The 26,613-nt window shown below is 37.4% G+C and overlaps 1 protein-coding gene across 1 annotated transcript in view; it reads left to right on the top strand.

Annotated features, from left to right (window-relative positions):
• The first annotated feature begins 2,993 nt into the window (after positions 1-2,993).
• The window catches only part of LOC145983682 (uncharacterized), a 179,012-nt gene continuing 155,392 nt past the window's right edge, over positions 2,994-26,613 (top strand). Inside the window, exons 1-2 of the mRNA XM_083116739.1 lie at positions 2,994-3,024; positions 4,142-4,258. Coding sequence (XP_082972865.1) covers positions 2,994-3,024; positions 4,142-4,258 — 148 coding nt within the window. The remainder of the gene's footprint in view (positions 3,025-4,141; positions 4,259-26,613) is intronic.

The following is a 26,613-nucleotide window of genomic DNA, read 5'->3' as shown; positions in this document are numbered from 1 at the left end:
TTCGCGATTATCAAAAACTGGAAGAAGAGAGAAGTAAAGTAAAGCAAATCAATCCGTCAACGATAATGACATCTGAGGATTTATAAAGGATTAGTTCAGTCCATGATAACAACATAGCTAATTTGTACGTACCATTGGGTTAATGATGAGTGGGAGTTTTGATGAACTTATAGGACTTTGGCGACTTATACGATGGAAGATAACCGACAAAAGTGTATGGAAGTGTCCTGAACCTTGTTAGTAGCAATTATCTGGATGGATTGAATGATGCCATTAAAAAACCTCAGCTAGAATAGGTTAGTAATCTTTGAACGTAACTTTTACGCAACCAAGAATTTTCATATGGTTTTAAATTATCGACAGCATGTTATCAGTCCCTAAACTCCTCCCAAAACGCCTTCTTTTAACACTACAAAACAGAAAGGAAGAAACTTTAGGTACTGATTCAAATTGTAATTGTTTGCACGATTTGTAGTATAAATTGTTTAACGGAAGAACAGAAACCGAAAATAAAAGTGTATTGGCCCTCCTCGGTGGTCGAGTGTCTTGAATACTGCACACTCACGATCTCACCACCGATGGTCTCAGATTCTAGTGCTGACGGCGGCATGGGTGTTCTTTGTGAGCATCCCTTCATCAATATCATCTAATCATCATTCATCCTCATCGTCGCGAATATACAAAAAGTTGCAGAAAATCGTCTCTGGATGAGAACAATACAAACACGAAAAAGAATTTTGGAACCGGACGAAAAATTAGTTTTATGAAATGTACTTCTTGAATTAGCGATTTTCTGTACACATACATAATCAATTTTTCTACTTGTAAGGTAATAGCTTGAAACGAAAATAAATTTACGAAAGGATGTGCAAGGAGCAAAGTAAGATAGAGTAATTTTACCATCCCTAAATTATTTTCCCTCCATGGCTCGGGCCGAGGCTTAAATGCCCTCCATCTGAGCAAATCTCTTCCTACATATTTTTATTCCGTGTGAATTAATTCATGTCAGATAATGCCGGTAACATTAATCAATGTAGTTTTATAAATGAAGTAGTGTTTAAATGAAGTTTGAATTATGGATGGATTTTACAGTTTGAAAGATATTATATCATCATTCAATGTCGTGTGTACGATTCGTTTCAGTGGAATCTATTTTTCGTTTTTTAATCTTTTTTGCGATTTTTATGTATCTTCAATTCTTCCACTATACAATTTTACTGCAGTTGTAACTTACTTTGGACATTGATAATGTCAGGATAGTGTAATCAAGTATTTTTATTGCATGTTGTTCTTTCTACCACTTTTCGTGAAGAAGGGACACTCAAGAAAACCATACTCAGTCTAAGACTCGAATCATTTACCTTCTGTGGGGAGATTGCGAGGACAGTTCAAAACTCTCACCCACAAATGTGGCGTAGAGTGCCTTACAAAATGGACATTTTCATACAACACGTGATGATAAGCATAATATTATTTCTTGGTTCCGGGACATTTGTTCGGAACAAGTTCGATAACAAGCTTTTAATATATCATTGCAGCCCTCTAAAATGTATCTTCGTCAGGAATCGAAGTAAGGATGCCATTGAAACACTTAAATATTGGCTATCCTTTTCTTATTTAACTCTAGAATATCAAACCTTGTGTGAGAAACATAAACACAAAACCCTCATAAATTTTGCGACTCAATTTTATATTTTTTAAAACTCTACTTATAATTTTTATATTTGGTGCTATTAGTTTTTATTCTTATCATTTAGGAACATATATTTTGATAGATTTTTTATGGCCATTATTTACAAGAACTATATTTTCTTATGGGTCTTGGAGAAAAATTGAAAAAATAGGGTTTTTCATTTATTTTTAAAAAATTATTAAGAAACTTTTTGTTTCTTTGATAGTTAGTTAAATATTATAAAACGTACATAATACATTGTGATACTAATCCACAACCAATTTTACAAATAGAAATCAGTTAGGTACAAACTTGAATATTACAGTTTGAAAATATAGAATTTGGAAAACGCTATGCTTGTAAGAAGACAAGGAACCTTTGCAGGGCTAGGATGTATATTCAGTATGATTATGAGTATAATTCTTCTAGTCCTTTTCTAATCATGCCATTTTTTTGTTCTTCATGTTTATCTGCCCTGGGGTGGATACCGGGTGGAGACGCATAGAGTTAGGATCCCACTTTAAACTGTAGGTCCAGTCCCGATTAACTTTTCTGTGTAAAAAAATAAATAACAAACTCATCTATATCTGCCATGAGTTTCTGTTATCTTCCTTTCGGCAAACACATAAAAATATTATTTAAAACATAAGAATATACAAAGAAGCGTAAGAAACTTTCGTTGCCACAAAACCCTCGTAATAATTAAGACGTACCCTACCATACCAACGAACACGAACAGCGTAGACGATTGTCCGACTGTTGATGGCCTCGTTTTAAGAAGCTAGGAAGATACTAGGGCGGGGGATGTGCGAGGTAGCGTGGTTCACTCTAGACAACTACTTCGTTTGTGTGATATCGTAAAATTTACAAAGGTTTTGTGTTCTAGGGTTAATGTCGCTTTCTGTTAATGAGGATGTTAATGAGGAAGAGTGATTGCAGGAAGTAAATGACGGAACCCTAGGAACGATGTTGCCATGTGGACGTGATTTTTCCATTTTCACCATCCATCTTCATCGTCGCGATTAGACTAAAAAAGCAGCAAAACGACCTAAAATGAGAAAAAATTTAAAAAAACAACAACAAGGAACCCATTTCTTCTCCGAATACAAACCCAGACCTTTTGATTGCTCTCTTTCTCTCTCTCTCTCTCGGAGAGAGAGACAGACAGAGAGAGAGGGGGGGGGGAGATGCAAGTTCACAAGAAAAGTGCTTCACCGCCGATGAGACACCTTAATCACTATCGTTTCTATGGTTCGTTGATATAATTACCGTCACTTAATTTCACCATTCGTTTAACAACGACGGGAGGTGAGAGGTGGTAATGGAAGAAGCGTTCGTGGCCTTCATGAAAGGTACCAACCCAGCATTCGGACAGAGTGACTCAGAGAAACCAAAGAAATGGCTTCGGTAAGGATGTCCGTCCGTAAGATTTGAGCCTTCGACCTCCCGAATACGAGTCCGTAACCTTAACCACCATCGAGTCAGAAGTGCATCATACTTGTTGTTATTCTTGTTATAGCGACAATTAGAGCTAATGCTGAATTGAATGAAACGGCGAGAGAAGGGAGGGGGATAAAGAAAGAATCAGCCGGATAACCCTGACTTCGTAGTCAAATTATAGAGATACGCTTACACTATATTTTCAAGGTGGACAATTATGTATGTTACGAGTATATATACACACCGGTTGAAAAATTAAGTCAACTTCAGAGTGGGCAAAATACTGACTCGGTGTGGGCACCGCGCATCCTGCCTCCCTTTTCTATGGCCCTGCATCGTAGCACATTATGCTAAAAGAAGCTGGCGAGTTACTAGTGTAAAATATGCCAAAGTGGAACCAGAGGGAACATCTGGGTAGTTGAATGTTTAACGTCATTGTCCGGTAATTTAGGTTGGGTTTAAGTTGAAGCTGACCTAAACCATAGTCGTCCCGATGGATATCGCTGCAAAAACAAACTGAGAAACTTGAAAATCACTTGGGTGCTGGCTAGGGTAATCGTTTATTTTGCATCCATTTTTCACCGTCTTCTAGCTGTCATTGACCTAAATGAAAATATATGCCACTAAGAAACAAAAACAATGGAGGTATTTGTTGTTGAAGGCGATGAGTCACTGGCTCAACTATCAACACAATTTAAGGTAAGTAAGGTAATATTTTATTGCAGAACTGAATATTTTGCCAGCAAATCTGCAGCAAATTCCTTCTTCCCGTCTAATTGACATCACTGGTTTTGTTCCAATTGTTCCTCAAACCACGTGACCAGCGATGACGTCAGAGTAGTCTACTTCTTGCCGCTTCGCGGCCAGGTGGTGCGGTGGTAGTGAGGTAAATTGTCAGGGGAGGAGTGATTTCACGAGCAACGAACCCTGACAGGACGCTAATTCCATTTCCTCCGCTGCCTTGCTCATGACGTGTACAGGTGAGGGGGATTCTCTGCCAGGTATAGGAGAGGTGACATTCAACGATAGCAAGCCAACGAGTATGGAACACGCTTCCCATTGACTTGTTGCGACTAGCTGTTAGGAGTACACAGTTGGTCCCTCCCCTACCACCGAGGCTGACCGACTTCTTCACCCTGGGTCCAGGTAAGTGAACAAATCCAGCAGCCACAACAGTTAGTCTCGATCGTCCGCGACTATTGTGTAGAAAGTGATTCTTGAGAAACCGGTTGGTTGGCAGGTGTCGATGGATGGTTTTTACCAACCTGCCCAAAACACCGCACCCCTTTGTATGTATGTGGGCATGTTTGTTTTGCTTTTCAGGGTCTGAATTTAGACTTACTTCTCTTGCCGGCCACGTAGTACAAAACAAGACGACACGAATATATTTCGAAACCTGTAATAAACGACAGTTTTCTCAAGGCTCTTCAAGTTGCTTGATAATTACTTCTTCACGTGATTCAGATTTGCATGTTGGAGGTCAGCAAGAAATTTTTGTATATAACTGGATAACTATTAAAGGACATTTTATTCAGTTTATGCGGGAGAAAAATTCACCTTTTTTAATCAGTTTGTCGTAGTTGGTTCAGTGGCTAGTAATCTTGATTTTTGTTAATGTTTATCCAGTGCTTGCGCTTGAATTACTAAGCATTTTCGCAGATTCCAAGCAATTTTGTAAGTACAGAACCGCTTACATTCTGCTGACAACGCCTCAAATGTTTGTTTCATAATTAATTGACATATGATCACAGAGATTTGTACTTCCGTGTATGATGTATAAAATGTTTCATTTACAGAGCCCCAACCTTGTTTGTTTTTAAGTCCACTTTGCACAGAAAGGCTAATCGGGACTGGACCTACAGTTTAAACTGGGATCCGAACAACTATGTGCCTCCACCGCCCAACCTTGTAATGTCATTTCTATAGATCTAGAAAAACAGATGATTTGTAGTAAAACTTATAAAATTGAATTAGCCTAAAGTTATCATTCTTTCGTTACATGCAGTGTGGTGTTTGAAATAAAAAATCCAATGTAGGGGAGGGGGGGAGAGTTTCAACAAATTATTTCGATGCATACTGTATGGCATGCTCCCGAGGACTAAAAAGTTTGCAACAAGAGAAGGGGCGAGGGATTGCCTCTCATCCCACCTACAAATACCACCCTGTAAATGTAGGATGTATAGTCCCCTTTCTCTCGCAAACTTACTGTTAATTTGTTTGTTTAGCTGACCGAAAGCTATTTTCCTACTCTAAGGAAAAACATATAGGGTTATACCGGCAAAGACAACTGTCATCCGCTTTTTTCATAGCTAGTTCTTTCAATAATAATGAATGCTTTATTTTTTCTCATTGAAATTGATCTGTTAGCTAAAATTTCCTTTCCACAGATACCATCCACAAGCTCGTATATACTTACCTATTATGGCGAGGGAGTTTTTCGAAGAGGGGGCAAGCAACCCCCTCCCCAACACTTTCAGTTTAAAATTATCGTATTCCTGCAAAGATCTCTACCAGTCTTACTTGTAATTAGTCCTTTATACTAATTAACACAAATTATTCTGTCTGAAATCGAATTATATAATTTAATTACATCCATTCCCCATCCGGATAGTTTTTCGTTTTTTTATTTGTTTTTTTTTATCGAACATTTTGTTAATCGTGACGAGACGTGACGTTAAAAATGAAATCGTGAAAAATTAAAACGTGTATACTTTTAGGGTATTCACCCGAACTGAAAGGGAAAGACTTGAAAAAATTGTATTCAGGGTGAACGGCCTGAGGTTTGAACAAGCTACTTTCCGAGCGCAAGTCCGTTATCCAAACCACTCACCTGCCTCGAACACTGAAATCGTTTTGAGTGAATGCTTACTTACGTCTCCATAGCATTGGTTGAAAGCTATTTTTACGAGCAATGATGTGGTCATATTTAACAGTAGAATCTGTCAGCTTGTCTTTTGATATAACTGTACGTACATGCAAGGGGTTAGTTAATGCATTGCAAGAGTCTGACACATGCATTCAACTGGTCCGTAGCCAGAATTTTGTTCCTGGGGGCAGGGGAGCTCATCCCTAATCAGAAGCCCCCTCTGAATGCGTAAAAAGGGGGGTAGAAGCCCTGAAGATGAATTTCTTAGTATATTTCACTTTATGGTAAGGAAGTAAAAATAATTACCGCTATACACTATTTACATTAGAAATTTGTAGGATTTCGGGGAGAGCTTCAGCCCCCGTGCCCCTCCCCCGGCCACGTGTCTGCTCCTCCCCTTTCTTTCTCCCGTTAACTCGTTCAAGAAAATCGACAATTTGCAAATTTCCTTATAATTGACTATAAAGACAACTAAGTCATGTGCACACTCAATAAGCAGCACGTGTTTTTTTCCCCTCGTTGTTTACAAAATAGTTTTATATAAATATATATTTTTATGGATGACTTTATTCGGCCTTGTTTTTTATCGTCACACAGATCTAACCTCTGGTACCTAAGCCAACATTACGTGTCCCAGGGAGGGGGAAGGGTTATTGGAGCTTATAGTCCCTTCCTTCAAAAATATTACAAACATCAGGTAGATAGATCTAAATATGACCAAATAAAGAACGCTGACTGCCAAAATTGAAGCCTTCATTGGGATTTATTCCGCTCCCCCTACTTTATTTTTTCTAATGCACATCATATTTTATTAATTTCTTAATATTTTGATTTCATGGTTAGATGGGGTGCCCTGACACACACACACACATGTATACATAAAGCTTGCTTTTGGGCAGAAAACATACAATATATCAGTGGAAAATTCTTGAGACTTTCTTTACGTTATTAACTGCAATGATTGTGCATTATTATTCCGGTACACTTAAAACATTCTTCCGTTTCATTTCTTGATTACCTTCAAAATATTTTCAGTAAGTCATATTATGTTACATTAGACATTAATAGCCATTTCAGACCCCCTCGTTGTTGGCTTAATGGTCTCCATGTCTAGCATATATCCAGTTATTAGCCTGGATGAAGCAAGGGAAAGAAACAGAAAATATGATACCATTAGCAGACACAGGTCAGGGAACTTCGGACAAGGGACATGGAGGGCTGTATTGGCTTAGCCAGAGGGGACATCGGCAAGCAGTCAGGAGGGGCGCACCCTATTTTGTAGTATCAACAATTAGCCGACTCAGTTGGCAAGTGCCTTGTGTGGTCACCACGTCATCTTGCCACCCGTCTTGATCTCGAGTGTTCTTTCGTGTTTGTCCTTGCATCCATTTATTCTTATCATCATCCATTCTGTCGCGCTTAGCCTATGGATGTAGAAAAGAAGGAGAAAATTATATTTGTGGATTGAATTTCAGGAGAATTCTACCCTAAACATTTTGGAAAAAGTTTATGTTGAGAGTTTTCCATACGGGTCTTTCTGTTGTTTTTTTTAAATTACTTTGTTGTAATTTTTTTTAGGTTCTGACTATAGAACTTTATAAGAGGGTGTGTGGCTAACTTCCAATATAGGTGAGAATTCTATTGTCTTGTCTTTGCCGACGGGGTAGTGTTAATGGATAGCTTCCATTATTGTTGTTGTTAAAATAATAACAATAATAATATGCATATTTTTTATTTTTTGTTATTTTACGTCGTTTTTCTAACTTTTACGTTAATGATGACTAATGTATAAAAATGTCTTCCGGTAACATTACTGTTAGCTACAAAATGTATTTACTTCTTTATTGCTGTCCCTTTCAAACAATAAGGTTTATTTAATTCCCTTCACTGAAACCCACAGTAATCCGTCATATTTTCTTAGATTTGCTATAGTCATGTTCATTTTAAGCGTAAAGTGTTCATATTTTTGGAACAATTTTCAACACTATGAACTCAAATATTTACAAATTGTAAAAATATGCTTCCTAGCAGTTTTACTAGCGAAAACAGTCACTACTGTAATTTCGACTGATCTGCATGTAGGAATTGTTGCCCAAGAAGTGGGCTTAGCCGATCCGTTTATATTTTTGTGTGAATTCGGACAGGAATATGATTCCCCCGTTAACGACGCCTGTGATCTCAAAAGTTTCAATACACAATCTTACTTAAATTCTCTTATAAATTGGTTGCTATTTCCATGTCTAAAGGTGACATATCTAGTAGCATGCTGCTTGGTTACTGATAACAAGTTCAAATGGCCCAAAAGCTAATCATGAGGTGAAGCCGAGGGAGCAAATACCTCCTTTCTAAAATGGCCAATACGCCCCTGACATAGAGGCTTGCGGAATGAGGGTGAAATCCGATTCTATGTGCAAGTATCTGGAACCTCACTTCAGAAGTCAAAATCTGTTATTTCTGGACCATTATTAGGTACATTTGTTATAACCTAATTTTCACTTTCTTTTTTGACAGACAGGAGAGGGAGATTTCGGAATAAGTGTAGTTCCACTATAATTTCACTACGTATATTTGTAACCTGTTAGGTTATGTTGTAGCATTCAACGAATGAAAATAGCACATTATTAATATTTAAAGTTGTTGCATTTTGTAATCAAAAGGTACCAAGTTCCTTGAACATCAGGATAGCACGTAGTTTTAGTCTCAGTTTTTGCCATTTACTAGGTGTTCTGCCGCTGAGCACAATGTTTTCCGCGAAGAACGTTTTTGTTGCTTTCAGAAACAGTGGCGTCGCCCGAGGAGGGGGGGGGTTATACCTGCTCATTTTGACCCAAATTCCAGTTTTTAAAAGAAGCCAGATTCATGAACTAACTACCAAAGTAGGAAGCCACGATTCCCCTGTCGTTTCAGTTAATCCCCTAGGTAATTTCTGGACATCAAATATGCCTTGTTGTCTACCCTATGAAAATATTCTGACGTCGGTACTTTTCCAACCTGTGAATTTAGATATATTCTGAGGGATCTTACATTATTAACTAATCTCTTGTGCTGAGGATGAAACAAAAATTCTAAAGGCTGATAAGAGTTTATATTGTCTGTCATTACATCACTAATTCATAGATCTAAGACCTAACTGACTAATGCATTAGACTATTCCTGCATATGTGTGTGAATGTGTGTTTTTCCTGCCAAAACGCATTCCTAGAGCAACGCATGGTTCAAAATAAATTGTCTTATTTTTGAGAACTTCCAGAGCAATATTTATACATGCGGTGGATTTTCTTCCGATTTCGTAAAGGTGGTTGACTCTTCGATTTTATTCTTCAGCTCAATATAAAACTCCGATTCTACCCAACCAACTTCTTTACATTTTTTTTTCAAGTTGTGCTTATTTCCTCAACTCGAACGTCTTTCCACAAAGAATGATATGTTATTCAACTTTATTGAGGCTTAAGCGTTAAGAACTTCACCCAGCTTCTAATAGATGGATATCTGGGGGTAGGGGAGGCCGGAGCGTGGTACTCATCACATCATAATCACAAATGGTAGAGATTGTGAATGTGGGGCCCTACCTCCACTTTACCACATGTGTCTTCACGGCATGTTTCAGTGTCCAGGGGTAGCTTTATCTTTTGTCTTTATATATGACACGGAAGATGTAACTTCAAGCATGCTATTGTGAAGAATCTGTATTAGTTATATTTTACGTATGTTATTTTCACATCGCTCTGAGATCGTATCAATGAATATGAATGGCAAATTGATGAAATAGATGAAGTAACACACACAAATGCCTTATTATTCAGGATTCGAATAAAGAACCCTGGGTCTGCAGCGCCCTACTCCCTTCACCATGTTGGCTAGCTACAGCAATCACACACACATACAACCGGATGTGCTTTCTTGCTTGTTATTTTTTACATTTTACTGCTATACAAAAATGAATTTTCATTGTGTGATTCGTCGAGATTAACTCAAGAGGTAGAAACGTGACGTAAAATAGCCGAACTACAAAGAAAATGTTTCTTTATTACGTGATGTCTGAGAAACTGGAATTGTGAGTTTTAAAAAAGATTCTTAACTAAATTGGAGTCTCATGTTTGACAGGTTAGTTTCCTAGTCACAAAATGCCTTGGCTGTTATAGTTTTAATAGGGACTTTATGGTAAGTTTTGCATGCCGTTGTACGCAAATGAATACAGCAAACTTGGGCGTTCTTTGTTGATACAAGAACCTTCGTTGACTCTGTGCATTTACAGACTATAACAGTGCTCTGTTGGGCCTGCTGGTGGTGCTCTTCTTAGTCACGTATTAAGTTCGACGTCTCGTGGAATGCTTTTTGAGTGGCGTGCTGTTTTAGTACATACAAAATCATGAACATCGTAACGAAACACAGCGAACTTATACGCAAGAACATTCAAAGTGTCTGTAAACAAAATAATTGTAATGGATTATCATCAACCTCTTCGGTCTCTTCAGATACATTTTTACGCTTTAGAATTACCAGACTCTGCGTTGTATATACATGGTGTGGGGGAATTCCAGTATCTAAGAAGTAGAATCAGAGAGACCTTGGAAGTTTTATGTTTCAACTTGGTTTCAGCATTAATAGTTTCTTCCTCTGGCTTTACTATCCTCAGCCAGTCTCGATGCCGTTGCTTGGTCATTGGTCTTTTTCTTTTCCCGAAAAGTCAACAATATAGCTTAAAGACTCCGTGAGAATGTTCTTTCGATTGGGTCCATGAGCGAAAGTTGTCATAAGGTGTGCTGAGACGACTCTTCTCTGAAAATGTAAAAATACCCACATAAGTGAACTTCAGCGCCCTATATTATTTAAATACTGGAACTGCAAAGTGATTTCGCAATGCAGCGGTTGTCCTCCTCAATATGTGTACCTTTACTGGTATTCTCTCTTTACAACAATATAACGAATGTGTTTCTTTTAGTTCGTGGAATTGTTAAGTTCTACCATTGTTGCTGGAGTTTCCAATTATTAAAATGCATTTCAATGCTTCAGCTCGTTGCCTAATGAATTTGAATGCATTTCGGGCCCTCCACCAGCTTGGCTTGTGGTAATTACCATAGCATTTTTATGCCGTTAAATTCATCACTAGAGAAAAATAAATTGGTGAACCATAGAAACGCCAATTGAAGAAATAACAATTTTGGCGACTTCTTTTACACCCACAGTACTGTCGTGGAAGTTACAGAGGGAGAAGGGTGCCACACAGCAAATGACTATCGAATGGTGGGTAAATTTAAAATTGCAAATTTTTCTCAGTTAATCCAAAGATCTTATTATCTTGCAATTTCAGTTGTATTTCATTGCACATGCAATGTTCTCAGTGCCTAACTAAAGTGCTTTTAATAAACGGAACGAAGCAAGTGTGTTTGTGTTGACTAACTCCTCCATGTTTGTTTTGTAGGTCGCACCTAGCTTCTGTCACTGCGCGTGGATGAATCAGTAGAGCGCTAAGAGGAAAACAGTAATTTTGTTCCGAATGACGTAAGGCATCATTTTGTTCTCTAATTTGCCAAAACGTCTTTAAGGAACTTGTTTACCAACTGTGCCTCAGAGTATTAGTGATCAGAGCTATTTCGAGGTTGTTGATTTTCTGTTTTTCACAGGAGCAATTTATGATTTTCCTCACTTCACACCGTGGAATTTCTAAATTACCGATCTCGGTTTGAGACATAACTTTAATTGAGATGCACATTAAGAGCTGCCTTTTATGAGTTTCAGAAGCTTATTTTGTGAGATCGTAGGTTCGAGGCCAACGTCAATTGCACTGTCCTTTTCGCGGCGATTGTTCGAAAAATGCCTCGTACTGAAAGGCTAGGATTAACGATGGGCAGATTTTAATTTGAGTATTCAGTCTTAGCTTGACTTATACTCGAACGCATTCCCGAGAATATCGCTTCGATTTTAACTATAGTTTTCTCACACTGTGGTGTAGTGCAGCGATAAGTCGTCGGCCTGTAATCAAGGAATCACGGGTTCGAAACTCGGTGAAGGTACACAGAGGTTGAGTTTGCACTTTAGACTGTAGGTCAAGTCCCGATTAGCTTATCTGTGCCTAAAATGGACTTCAAACAGAAACGTAAACTGAAGTTCGCACTGCAGCGAATATTAACTACTTGCTGACTTTGAGGGCCTTCCCGGTGGCGTAGTGTTAACGTCGTCGCCTTGTAATCAAGGGTTCTTAATTCAAATTTTGCCTTCATGCTATACATTTCTTCTTTATCATTAATTGGTTTAAACTCTCTATAAGAATGCTGCATCTAGTTACGAAAATCAAAATCTGTGCATTAAAGGAATAAGAGAAGGTTGCTGTTGGTCTGGAGAGATAGTTCTACCAATAGTCTTCATGATACATTGTATACCTTCATCAGCCATCCGTTTCGTCAGGCTCAAGTGCCTTTGAACTTGAAGAGTTCTTCAGACCATTGTCTCGTCATCTTTCTGCTCTTTTGGGCTTTCATTTTATTTCTCTTGAGACCTCAGAGATGTTCCCTTCTCCTCTTGACATGTGACACTTTAATTCCCCTATTCAGTACTCTTCTCTTGTTATGTGGTTAATTACATATGATCATATGACATGTAAGTTAAATTGTGTGAGCTAGTGCATTTAGTTCGCATGAAGATCAGAAACGTATATTCGGTTAATACATACTCGTCTACTTAGTAGGAAATGATAAAGATGAGTTAATTCGTAAAGCAAACAGCACAATTTTCAGTGAAGTACATGCCCATTATCGTTTCTGAGCTAGGAAATTATGTTGGAGTATTTAAGATTTACAATTATTAGTAGATTACTTGATAATTTGTAATTGCAACTGTAAAGAAATGATTACGCCTTCCATACTATTAAAATTATGGAAGCTGTATTCAAGATTCTTACATGTTAGATCTTTGATTCGCATGCTCTATCATTCAGTCTTAAACTGTGTGCTCTGTTGTCTTCAGGCGTAGTAAATAATAATTGAAATATCCGAGTTAAAAAATTACCAAAAAATTATGGCAGTTAGTTTTTTATAATCTACATTATCATCTTAGCTAGTCTAAAGGTTCAGATGTTCTCGAATTGCGAAAAAAATTACGGAAAAAGAAAAACGTTCTTATTAGCGTAACGTGACGGAACAAATTATATGTCATGATGTGTTTAGGATAACACGTTCTGTATAAAGTAGAGTAACAAAGAAGCACTCTCTCCATTATAATGTAATGTGCAAATATGTATTCCGTAGTACAGTTATACTATTTCAATACATGAACTATGCTTTCCTGTTCTATCATCAAATTTTGAGTGATGGCTTCTAGCCCTGAGTGATGACATCTGACTCCAGACCAAGGAAGACGGAGGAATTGAAATAAAAGATAGACAGACTATTGTGATCCAACAGTATTGAATCAAGTTCGGCTCGACATTTTACTGGTTTCACCTCCCCTTAAGTGTCATAATTCAAATCTTTACATAGCCACTATTAATGAATCGCTAGAAAAAATATTATTAAACTAATCTTCTCGTTGCACGGCATTGAATTTTCATAGGACAATGATATGAATGCTGCTAAGGCCTCCTATATGTCTAACACTTTAGTGTACTCAGTAGACTAGATGGGAAAGGTTGTTCACTTGCTGTGCAACACCTGTTTCTTCGTAGACTAAAAATTTTCTTTCCGAATCCATTACAACACAATTCAGAGCCGAATGCACTCGAGACAGCTGGTTTGAGACTAGTTTTTCCACCTGCCTTCGCTGGGCTGCATTCAATGGCTTCTGCCTGATTGAGAAGGCGTTTTTGTGGAGTTGCCGGCAGGTGCTGATTCCGAGCATCATATGTAAAGGCATGATTTGGGCTACATTTGGCTACTGAGCACACGACATGTATTTCCATTTTTGATAACTATCTCGTTGCTATTGGCAATAATTATTCGCGGAATAAGACACAATAATTTTCTTTGCTGTTTCTTTCTTTCCTTTTTTTTGCGTTTAATACTCGCACTAGGGACTACCTATCTGTACTGTTAGCACGGAGAGATGAAGAGGGCACAAAGGAAAGATGAACAATACCAACCTTACATAAAGTTATTTACTTGAGAATTCCAGCGGACTTCATGTATTTTACGTAAAATTTAAATTTTGTACACTTTTCATTTTTCAATTTGGAAACTACTTAACTCCGCTTTGATCTGCTCAGTGCAGATATATTTGTGCTTCTGTCTTATACTTGATGGTCATCTTGTACTCCGGCGGAAGCTGCGAATTTATTAATGATAATTTATATCAAACATTAGAAGCACCGTTGAAAACACCCTTTCTTGGTTTACACTTTGCTGGTGTGCCTGCATACCTGACCACTGTCTGCTCGTTGAAGAGCAAGGAAAAAAGGTAAGCATTGGTGTGTATGAGCAAAATGTCGAATTATGGTGTATGGTATATTTGCTGTAATGTGTATTACATTGCAAAAGCAAGTCCGAATTTATTCATGTTTGTCTGTTCTCGTACAGATGGCGCGTTACGGAAATGGATTTATTCGTATGTGCATAACTGTAATACTAATGCATATTGCAAATTGAGGACGTGTGTCTGATTGAAGTTTTAACCGTTTTCTGTTATGCAATAATATCATCATAGTGTGAAATGAGTGTTGTATAGCGTTACTGCACAGCCAAATGGAAGTATATCAATTTGAAATTCAACATGTAATTACGTTATAAAAATGTTGTATTTTTTACATAATAACGTTCTTTAAAAGACATATTTTGAGCTGTCATATCCAACGACAGAAAATTTGAACAAAAATATTATTAACAAGAGAAATTAGTGCACCTCTAAAAACTGTAAGAAAAAAAAGTGAAGTACTGCTGTGCGTCTGTTCAGCAATGTATACGTATATTGCTTATGTTCCGGTTTAGTTCAGAAGTTTATTAGCTTAACTCTACCACAGAGGACATGTGCACTATATTTTAAAGTTATGTAATATATTACTTGGCCCTTAGATTGATAGATGAATACAGTTATTCACCAACTTAGCAATGACGTGCTTGGCTTCTCCTATCTTGTCTGAGGATTGCTGGTGAAGCCTGTTACAATCTCATCAGTTTTGCAATGAGAGAACTCGAAGTCTCAAAACATATTACACTAGTCCGTAGCATTTAACAAATGAGTTGACGTAGACTCAGTTAGGTTGATAGAGGGTAGGCAATAGAATAGTGAACATGAAGGAATAATCGACATTATTCCACATACGAAATGGTGCCTTCGTTCGTTCAAGATTTTGGCTTGAAGAGTAGAGGGTGAATGTGGCGGTAAAATAATGAAGTGGAAAATGTTCATACTAAAACAGAACGCATACGTGAGTCCTTTTACAGTGGTACCGGTGTACTTTATGGTTGAATCTCTGCCTGTTCTTTCCGTGTAGGTTCGTAAGTCACATTAGTAGTCCTTCCCAGACCTCAAACTTCTACAATGGCTTCATGCCTTGCTTCGTGAATTGTAATGTCTACTGAAGGCTGCTTCTGCATGCCAAAGGTCTTGCTCAGCAGCAACCAACAGCTGCCAAAGAAGTTTTTAGCCATGCTTTCAAATATCTAACTAAGTTTATTATAAAATGTCTACACATAATATTTTCTACAGATAACTTTTGGAGAGAAAACAGCATTAAAATATTTATTATTGAAAGGTACCGCATTTTTTAAAAAAGGAAGTTTTAGAATTTATGTATTCCAAACTAAATTTTCACATTTTTTCTTACTTATAAGAAAATATGATTAATAATAATAACAAATAACCCGTGGCGGAACAGCCCGTGAGGGCCAGGGCGTACCTACTAACTGCTGGCCTCACTCTCACATGCCTCAGCAGAGGTGGTCGATTATCTAACCACTTACTAGGTGACGTGGTCAGCACGACGTGGCCACAGGTCTCATACACTGGCTGGCCTAAATCTTAGGAGAAAAGGTGAGACTCGAACCAGCGCGCATCCCGTAGCCCGAGCCCAAAGCCTGACTGCATTAGATCGCACGGCCACGGTGCGGGACAAGATTCAATATTTGAGTTGCAGTATGACTCATTTGATGAAGATAGTTGAATGATTGGTTGAATTGGGTTATTTTACATAATTTTTCTTCCACTTTTGGCTAATTGCGACGATGAGGATGGTGATGATGAAATTGATGAAGGGACACTCAAAGAACACCCATGCCGAGATTCTAACCCGGGATTCCGGCGTCGTCGTAGCGCGCTGTTCTAACTACTCCGACACGGAGTTCGGCGATAGTTGAATGAGTTGAGATATATCTAAAGCAAACTTTCCACCCACAAGGATTTTCACTAATATCCGTAAATCTACCGAGAAATATAAAAAAGTTTGTAAAATAAAGAGAGATTAAAAACTTAGATTGCTGCAGAAATGAACCTTCAGATTTAGCAATATCAGAGAGTTTGTTAGTTAATTTCATAACCCCTTGGTCATATAATGTGACATAGACTATCATTATTTAACCCTGCCCAGTGTGCCACTTTACCTGATCGGGACTATACGAATAATACCCAATTCTAAATCACGATAGTTGTATCAAAATAAAACGAATCCTCCTTAAGTAGTTGGCCTGTTGATTTAAAAAACAAACATCACTTATTTGTAACGATTAAATGAACAGCCACATAAGCATAATCGGTCAGCGGAAGGAGTATACCATTAAAATACCATTTCACCATACGCCCGGAGTGACCAAGAAAAATCATTGGGTCATCCAACTGAAATTCCACTAAAATCTTAGCTGTTGTGTTAGATGCAACAATCTGTATCTGCATCAATCTATTAGCGAACTTGCGACATATCAAAGTACTGATTATACGTAATACTCATGATAAATATCCCGCAAATGCAACTCCAACTTGTTTATACACATTTTTCTAATGTACGCCTTCGAGAAGGAACAAATGTATGTGCAATATGGCATGTCATATGACCTTGTGCACCAGATACTTATCACGTAACCTATTTTCTCCTTAAAAATAGTAATTTACGTGCAGAAAAAGTGACACCTACGAGGCATAAAGTCAGTTGGAAAAAGCCTTGAAATGACATCCAATATTCGAAGCCTGTAGCAGCATGACTCTTTCAGTAGTGTTTTATTGCATATTTTTGCTAGTGACCTAGTTTTTAATCTTGTGGTAATGACGCTTTTAATACATCATGAGTATGGAATTTAATGTTACTAGTTTCCCTCCACTATCCATGAATAAATAATCTTCCAAACAAAAATATTGTTTCTTGAAGTTCTTGATTGTCCTTTAGGATGTCACTCGTTGGTCTTATGGAATCAAACTCTTATTCTTCACGATTAAATATAGCATTAAGCGATCAAGAAATGATTGCAAAATACAACTTTCACTTCAGTTTTAAATTACGACTAAGTAAATAAACCATCACAAATAAATACAAAAGATACAATACTTGGTCAATAGAAACTCTAAGATATGAGAATGTCGGCACTGTTTAGACACTCAGCACACACGGAAGAAAACATAGACATGTGGAATTTGCAATTGAAGGAGAATGTCCAAAGAATAACTAACATTGATAGTTCTGGCCGTGTTTCCAGTCTTTCTGCGCTGGTTAGTATCTTAGAATACGCGGAGTAAATGTGTCACAATTTATTATCCCAATTAGCCTTACTGTGCATGAAGTGGACTTAAAATACCAACTCAACTCTTTTGGGGGGTGCAAACATATTACTAATGAAGGAAATGATATTTGTTTCCAATGTCCGGCCCCACTATTTCGTTATTTAATTTTTGATAAACTAGTCAAAGTTTGTTACAAACCCACTTTATGTTCAGATATAGGTTCATCTGGCCCATACATTTAAAGTGAGATGCAAACTACCATATATATGCCCTCACCAAGAATCAAATCTATTCCTACTTGATTACAAGGTCGTAACATTAATTACTACACTGTTTGAGAGGCACTTGACCAACTAGTGTCCACTGACTCACACGAATGGGCGGAAATAAGTTTTTGTTGCATTTTCTGAAATGTATATTAATTCATTTTAACTGTGTGAACAGTGTATTGGAGTTTACTATTTAAGGAGTCGTTTCTCTGTTAAGATATATACTGCACCTTTTGTTTCTGCAAGATGAAAGGCTAAATTTTGTTTGTTCCAACTGGTACACGCAGGTTGTGTCTTTGTCTCCAACCGAGACGCATTACCCTTTCTTCAGTGTTTTTTTTCTGGCCCATCCGTCACGATATCCATCCAAGGACATATAATTATTGAATATTTGAACCTCAGCGACTCTCAGCACTGGGTTCTTCACTACGCTAAAACCTTGACTATGGCGCCTGACTCGGTACCGGAGGCGGTCGTCAAATTTTCCTGTTCCTGAAACCATATTTCAAATGGATCTAACGACACTGAATCTTTGGGCGCCGTAAAATATACAAGATTCTATAGTTTTGATTTTTATGTTTCCCTTTTGCTTTCTCCTGACGTCTAAGAAAAGAAAGGGATGCATGTTCGCAGTTTTTGTAATTAATTCTGCGACAGGTGGGACAAAGGTAGATCTTAACCGGTTTTCCGTAATTCATTTCATTCTGTCTTAACTAGCATCTGCTCCAATTTCATTGCCCTTGTACATTGCCACGAAGTACATACCTGGGTGTTCGTTTTTGCTTTTTGTTGATGGACTGAAATTTGAGGGAGATGTGTCTATTGCTTGACCTGATGTCTAGCTGGTGTTCACAATCTGAGAACTGTAGCATGTTGACCCTTTTTCTCACTCAACAATGGAAAAACTTCGTGATGGTGTCCTCTTCTACAGTCAATTCTGTGTCTTAGTATGCTTATGAAGCAATTCGATGATTTTTCTTCAAGGTTTTTCAGGTATTTCGATTTTGTCTCCTTTGGGTTTCATAACCTGATGACTGAAAGAAATGACTCATAGCAAGATTCTGAAATGTACGAAGTAAACGTGCTGCAGGTTAGGTTGTGCTCTAGAAATGTTGTTATTGTTGCCATTGGCTAAAATAAACTACGATTGCTTCATTTAATAAACGTATAATTTAATATTTGTACCATTAGTTTAACAACAACGGGAAGCTGAGTAGTACATGTGAGGAAATAGGATGGAAATGTCCGTTAGCTTCGTTAAAGGTGCCATCTACCACTCACCCGGAGAGATTGAATAATTAAGAGGAAAACCTCATAGGGTTGTCTGCTATAATACAATACAAATACGAATGGTAGCTAAATTCTTTAGTATGTTAATTTTCTCCTAAAACAAAACAAAACCAGATATGCATGCCTAAAGAGCGACAATCGGGGAGAAATCTACAGAGAAGAAGTTGGGAACATCAACAATAAGTATCGTATTGATATTTGGTTTTAATGTTGCTAATCTGCCTTTTTATTATGTGAAGCAACAAACGTAATTTCCTGACCGAAACTCGAACTCACAACATTCAGAGACGAGATTCTTGACCATCGAGGCGGCATTGCCATTTGCATAACTGTCCGTGGAGTATATTAGTATCTTTGATTCTAAAATTTTCTTACGTTAATGTTAATGATTGCCAATTATGAAAAAATCTTTGCATTATGTATGGAAGGGAAGTTAAACTGTCAACAATTCCCTCATTACGTATGCATTGTTAGATGATTTTTGAGTACTCTTAGGTTTTGTGGCAAGGCCATTGAAGTTGAAGGTTATGGCACAAGAGGTATTACAAGGAAAGAGGAAATTGTCTAATGTAAGCGTCACAAGATTTCGTAGTATTGAACGATGCGTGCTTTGTTGACAGTGACATGGTTCAATGGCCAGAAGGTGCGCATTGAGGAACAGCACACGAAATTGCCGCGGGCATGCAGCGAATGTGAGTGTGGTCAAACGAGCCGTTGCCTCCAAGCCAAAATAAGCATGCATTCGCCGAGGCAGACATCATAGTACAGTTACCATTCGTAACTTCCCGATTAAAACCTCAAACCGATGTAATTCTGAGAGAATATAGAGGAAACTGGTTTTGCCTCTTTGTTCGAGAAATTCCTGCACAAGCTTGTTCTGCAAAGAATGGAGCAGTGAATTTGATAGGAGAAAAAGAGCAGTTCAAGATGAAGGGCATTTCTCTCCAACTCATCGAGCACTGGAAGAACTTGAGGATATGTATGTAAGTTGATACTCGGAATGTAATGGTAATAGTCTATGGGCCAAGTGGCCAAAATCAAGAATTCGGTATAATTTGGGGGTACTAATTTTCCTTTATGCCACAGTTATATGGGTGTGTAAGGATACCAAAAAAACATGATTGCCATCTCAAAATGGTAGCTAATAGAAATGGGAGCCAATCCAAGATGGCGGATGTCGACATTTGACAAAACAATCATATCTCTGAAACTAATGGTCCGATTTCAATAATCTTTCTTTCAAATGAAAGTTTACGATGTGTTCTATATTTAATGTTATCTTAGATTTTTCGATAGGAGCAACCGTTAAGTTGTTAATCACAGATTAGTAAAGAAAAATGTAATTTTTACTATTCATTTTATGTTTATCATTAATTTATTATTAATCTAGGCATCTGAGATGAAAATGTCCCAAACAAAAATTGTAGCGTAAACGCTTACCTTTAATTTGACATATTACACTTGTTGGTTTTCATCTCATAATTCATATAAAACGAATGAATTATGCAGTGTGTGCACTCTGCAGCGAATTCTTCTAGCAGGATGTGCCCTTAGTCCTATTTAACTACACCTATTGTAACTGGTATTGACTATTGAATAGTATATTTCAGTTATATACATGCAATAACATTTAATAATAATAATAATAATTGTTATTGTTAGTATTGTTATAATAATTATTATCATTATTATTATCATCATCATCATCAGTTGTTGTTGTTGTGCATGCATTTTGTTTAAATGTTACCGATGTTCATGGAAGAATGTTATTGATTGATTGAAATTAAAATTTTGGATGTGTCAGCACCTAGGCTATTTGCAACCGTCACATTATACGGGATCAAGCCCCTTATACAACGTACACAAAAATCACCATGCGTGTCTCTAAAATCTCTTTACCCAGGGTATAAACCGAGGCTGTATTGGGGCACTCAGCAGCAAAACACAGGACAACATGCAACGATACTTAGCACATAGCGCTACGACGCCAGGGGTACCGGTTTCGAATGTCGGCCTGGGCATGGATGTTTGTGAGTGTCCATTCATCAGTTTCATCATATCATACCTCATCCCCATCTTCGCAAATTAGCCAAAAGTGACACATAAAGCAAAGTAAAATAAAGCAAATCAAGCAATCAACATGCAACCACACAAAGGTAGCATCCCCAATGGCTTAATGTAACGTCGTCACCTTGTAATCAAGGACTCCCGTGTTCGATACTCTGTGGAGGCACATAGTGGTTCGGATTCCACTTTAAACTGTAGGTTCACTTCGGATTGGCCTATCGGTGCATAAAATGGACTTAAAACAAAAACTCAAATCAAACAATCTTACAAAGGATTATGCTGGCCGTAAGTGCAATCGTCAGGGCCCAGTTGGCCTGCAAGATTGCAGTTCTCGATCCACCAAACGACATAAACAGTTTTGTACATTGCTGCCGTGAGCAGAATTTGTGATCGAGAAAAAAATGCATGATTTATCGGATGAAAAATTTCATGGTATGTATTGAGCCAATTTGACTAATATCAAGTCCCTAAGAAGACTAGAAGCAGATCATCCTACCACTTGTTTCCTTGAAGTACTTGCTCATCAAAGCATGCTGAAACACGCTTGAAACGGATACTCACAGATGATTATGTAGTATACATCAAGAATTCTGTATCGTGTGACAAATACAGCAAATAAAAGAGAATATGAAGACCAAAGGAAAGATTTACTGAAGTTACTGAGCTTAGAATTCATAAGAATCTGCATGGTACTGCAATTGAGAGAAGCGAGAAAAAATCATCGCATTCCAATTAAGGGAGATCCTAGCTGCAGAAGCATGTTATCATAAATCTTATTACTTTGCCTACACTAAATTCAGACCAGATAAACCCGAAAATATTGGTGAATGTAGTGAAGCAAGAAAATCGACTTGTAAAGAGCTATGGTATTTGATATTATCCAAGAATTCTTTGATTCGAGGGTTGAACCTCGAAGTTACTTTTTTTCAAAACTAATTTAAGTACAAGTGGTAGGATGATAATGATTAAATAAAGTCTGCCAAGAAAAGTTTCCGCTATAGCGTATACCAAGAATTTGGTTCCTCCTAAATTTATCCCAATTTTGTATTAGACAGGAAAATAATAATAATAATCGTTTATTTTAAGTGTTGAGCACAGTATGAAACCTAATACAGCACTAAGTCAAATACAAAAGTACAAAGTTACACGAATAAAATACATAAGCTGTAGAATAACATAACATAACAAGTTAGCATATTTACACTTCAAGTTACAGTTTTCAATGAGATCTATTATATCTCTGATACTAATAATTGTTTATTGTTATATAATATTGTGCAATTAACTGTGTATTGTTCTAATAATAATAATGATCATATTTATTGAAGTGAAGGTTCGATTAAACAACCACTATGTTATACAAAATTAAAAAAAATGAATACATATTTATAAATAATGAATTCTACTATAGTGTAAAATGTAACTAATTTTAAATGTGATCGTGAATGTCACCAATTAGCTTAGCGACTCCGAAAACTATGGATTCGACACTCTTCTAGGTCATTTGTGGCATTTTATTTTTCACCCCCTCTCACCTTCCATGCCGATAGGTGATGAACTTGGAGTTGAACCGCATTGGGAGTGTCACGAAAACTATGGATTCCATTTTCTATTAGCTACGACTTTGAGATGGCAATCATGGTTTTTTGGTATTCTTACACACCCATATAACTGTGGTATAAAGGAAAATTAGTACCCCCAAATTATACCGAATTCTTGGCTGGCCCATAGACTATAAGATAACCTAGAAATTTGTCTTAATATTACTATTTTATGATTTCCAGTAACGTACAGTTTTGGGTTGTAACAATACTATTAACTTCCAATTGCATCCTTACACCCCAGAAGTATCGGTGATTCTATCTGAAAAACACAGTGGCAGAAATCTGACATTTTATGAATATTTATAATTTCTTATCTGAAATTCCACTCAAAAAGTCCAAAACAAGATTGTCTTCATTTGTTTATTTGTCGAAGCAACTGGCTTCGAATATCTTCTTGGGCAAAATGGAAGATAAAATGTACAGAAGTGGACGGCGCAAGTTTCTGAATATGAAAAAGGATGTCCGGATATGATGTTAATCTCAAATTTTGGGTATAAACGAGTTTGGACCTCAGAGACCAAGTGGCAGCAAAATTCTGAGTACACTGTATGCTCAATGTGTAGTTGTTGTGCATACAGATTGTTTAATTTCTTTTTGAGTTTTCAGTTTAAATCTGAATGCCAGTAGACATCAGGAAATTGAGGGAGGGTGTGATTCAGTCATTTCTCATTTTTTGCAGAAATGACTTCATCCTCGGTGACACTGCAAAATGCCTCCGAGGCTTTGTGAAGCACCATACACATAGTTTATAGCGTCTAGTTGTGCTCCTGAACTATCATGCGTTCGTTGTCCCATCACTGATTTTTTCCCCTTCTACTTCACTGAGTTTTGCCTTGGAATTCATGCATTGTATATGTGGAGGAACTTGTTTCTACATATGATTTGCCCTTTCTAGTTGACGAAGTTAAATGACTTGTCATTTATTTATATTTAGAATAACAGTCACCTCTATGGTCGTGTTTTGAATTCATGATCACGCCATCGACGGTCCCACGTTCGAGTCCAGGTGTGAATGTGGGTGTTTCTGTGTGAGCGTCTCTTCATCCATTTCACGTAATCGTCATCGAGATTAGCCTTAATAGGCAGAAAAGCGACGTAAAATAAGAAAAACACATACAATAGAAGTAATTGAGAAAGTTCGGGGAACAGCTGAGAGTCTGAAGTTGACCAGCGACTTGATTGTTACAATGGTCAACAAAACAATATTTTAAGTTCGTTTTATCAGATTAGGGATACAAGTTGTTTTTGTTGAGTTGAGTTGAGTTGGTGTTTTAAGTCCACTTTATGCACAGTAAGGCTAATCGGGACTGGACCTACAGCTTAAAGTGGGATCCGAACCACTTGTACCTCCACCGGGCATCGAACCCGGGACCCCTTGATTACAAGGCGATGACGCTACCACTGCGCCATGGGGGAGGCAATTTGTTTTTGCATAGGCCTACTTTGCAATACTGTAATTAGATTTTATAATTAAATTTATTTACGTTTTTAACATTATTTTTTTTGTCTTTATGAAGATGCTGCTACTTAGCATAAAGTGTCAAGTTATAGTAAATATATATTGGATCTGGAAATGAACTAAGTAAATGCTAGAAGGTGCAGGTAATATTATTATTGTTTTTGTTGATCAGAAATTTACATTACATATGCTCTGGAGTAAACATGGCAGCTGAAAGGGACACAAAATCCTGTTAGTATTGTTTCTTTAGTTCGGGCTCAAGTTGAACTTCCAAGAATGCTGAAGGTCGCCCCCCTTTGTTTCCCTTTCTGCGTACTGGTTTTCCTGCAAAAGGTCAGCTGAAGTAGTCGCACTGCAGGTTGCGTGTTATCAGTTGAGTGGCAGCTAACTACGCAATACACTTCCCTTAACGTCGACAGTCAGTGCCCCTATTTGGGACACCACAATCAAACTAATTACGCAAGAACCCCTCCCTTCCATATGCACGTTAGTGTCCTTTTTTGGTTTGTTCTATGAAAATTCTAGAGTAGATTTAAACCATTTCAATCCAATTTTTCAAAATCATCAGCTTTTGATTGAGTGTTCATTATTTGTGGAAGGTATTTTCGACACATTACATTTCCACGTATGCTGCTGGCTCTTGTCGTGTAGTTGCTGGCATTACACGCCACGACGCAAGAGGCCATAGCTTCGAGTAAAAAGCTTGGTCACTTCACCAATTCATCACAAATGCTTATTGATGCGATTGTCCTAAAGGGAAGAAAAAAATACAAAAATATATGTCGATCTCGCTTGATAAAACATAAAATATAATGAAGAGAAATTTCACTCGGTAGTTTACTAGTTAGCTAGCAAGAATACATTTTACACGCAGATCAGGTGCTTAGCTATTGACTAATCAACTTGTAGATACTTTATGTCAGCTTCAGTAGTCAACACTTCCTTCGTAATAGGGATAGCGGGAATCACCAAATACCCACCCACCCCTTCGTATTTCATGTATTTGTATGTATGCAATGTATGACTATTTATCTTTCTTTTCACCCTCACTAATGTTCAATACCAGCTGACCTGCCTCTCCCTACATACTCCGAGTGTTCGCCACTGTTTGAGCTTAGGAGTTCTTAATCAAAATAGAAATAAACAAATTTACTCACACAATCACATGTTTTGTTCATTAATTATAGTCCACAATCAAATGAACAAACATTAAAACTCTGGATGAACCTATTTCATTTTGTGTGTACAATGCATTTTTCTGATTATCAGAAATAAATTGCCGTTGTTAGGAACTTACATCAAAACACTCTGAAATTCCTAATTCCTACAGCTTACGGCATCTATCCTGGAAAACAATCTTCTATCGTGCATTGCTTTTGATTTTTGCCAGTACTAACTTGTGCGTGTGTATATATATAAAAATAAAGAATATACCCTTTCGGCATTATAGTGCCAAAATGTAGGTCACACCTTTACTTACTTGATTCATGCACATAGAAACAAATTTTTAACTTTAATTTCTTTCAATGCTCGAAGCGATACTGAGGAAGATTGAAATAATGGGCATTCTTAATAGTACTAAGCAGTCTTATATTGGTCTGAATTATGACATTAATCTTACGAATGTGAGGTAAGATATTTCACAGTTGCACTGTTTCAAAGATACTTTGTCAGACAAATCAATTACTTTCATTAAAGATTCAAGCAGAGTTACAAACCAATCGCTGATATTTAGGCACCAATAACAAAGTGGCCAAACTCAGATTCAGAAGCCTAAAGGCAAATGCCAAAAGCATGTAAACGGGAAGTATTTGTACTAATTTTAGGACCACGTAAGATGAGATGAAATAATAATTACTACAAGCTGAATTAATTTAAATATCCCATTATATTTGCATTGCTACTACACTTGCAAGAGAAACTTTTGATCAGCATAATGCTTTGAAGACCTTCTGATATGTCACATTTCAATAGTTGACAGTGTGTAGATCATATCGAACTCACGTATAAAATTGATTGGCCAGAGAAATGTAAATGAAAGTGTCCAATAATATTAAATATACTATGCTATTTTAAGATTCACGGTAAGATGAAAATTTTCCACCATAGTAACTACATAAGGATCAGAATTGCATAGTAGTAAAAAGTAGCGACCTGATCGCTTATGCTAGGCGGCATACTGTCGACTACGGACAGTTTATTTCGAACCTGCATACATGTCTCTCCTGTCTAATTACGATTGGCATTTGATTCCATTCCCGATGGCGTAATGACAACGCAGTCGCCTTGTAATCAGTGGTCTCTGGTTCTAG

Source organism: Lepisma saccharinum, chromosome 2 (assembly GCF_977018435.1).
Source record: "Lepisma saccharinum chromosome 2, izLepSacc3.1, whole genome shotgun sequence".
Classification (NCBI taxonomy): domain Eukaryota; kingdom Metazoa; phylum Arthropoda; class Insecta; order Zygentoma; family Lepismatidae; genus Lepisma; species Lepisma saccharinum.
This window is presented reverse-complemented; position numbering and strand designations above follow the sequence as displayed.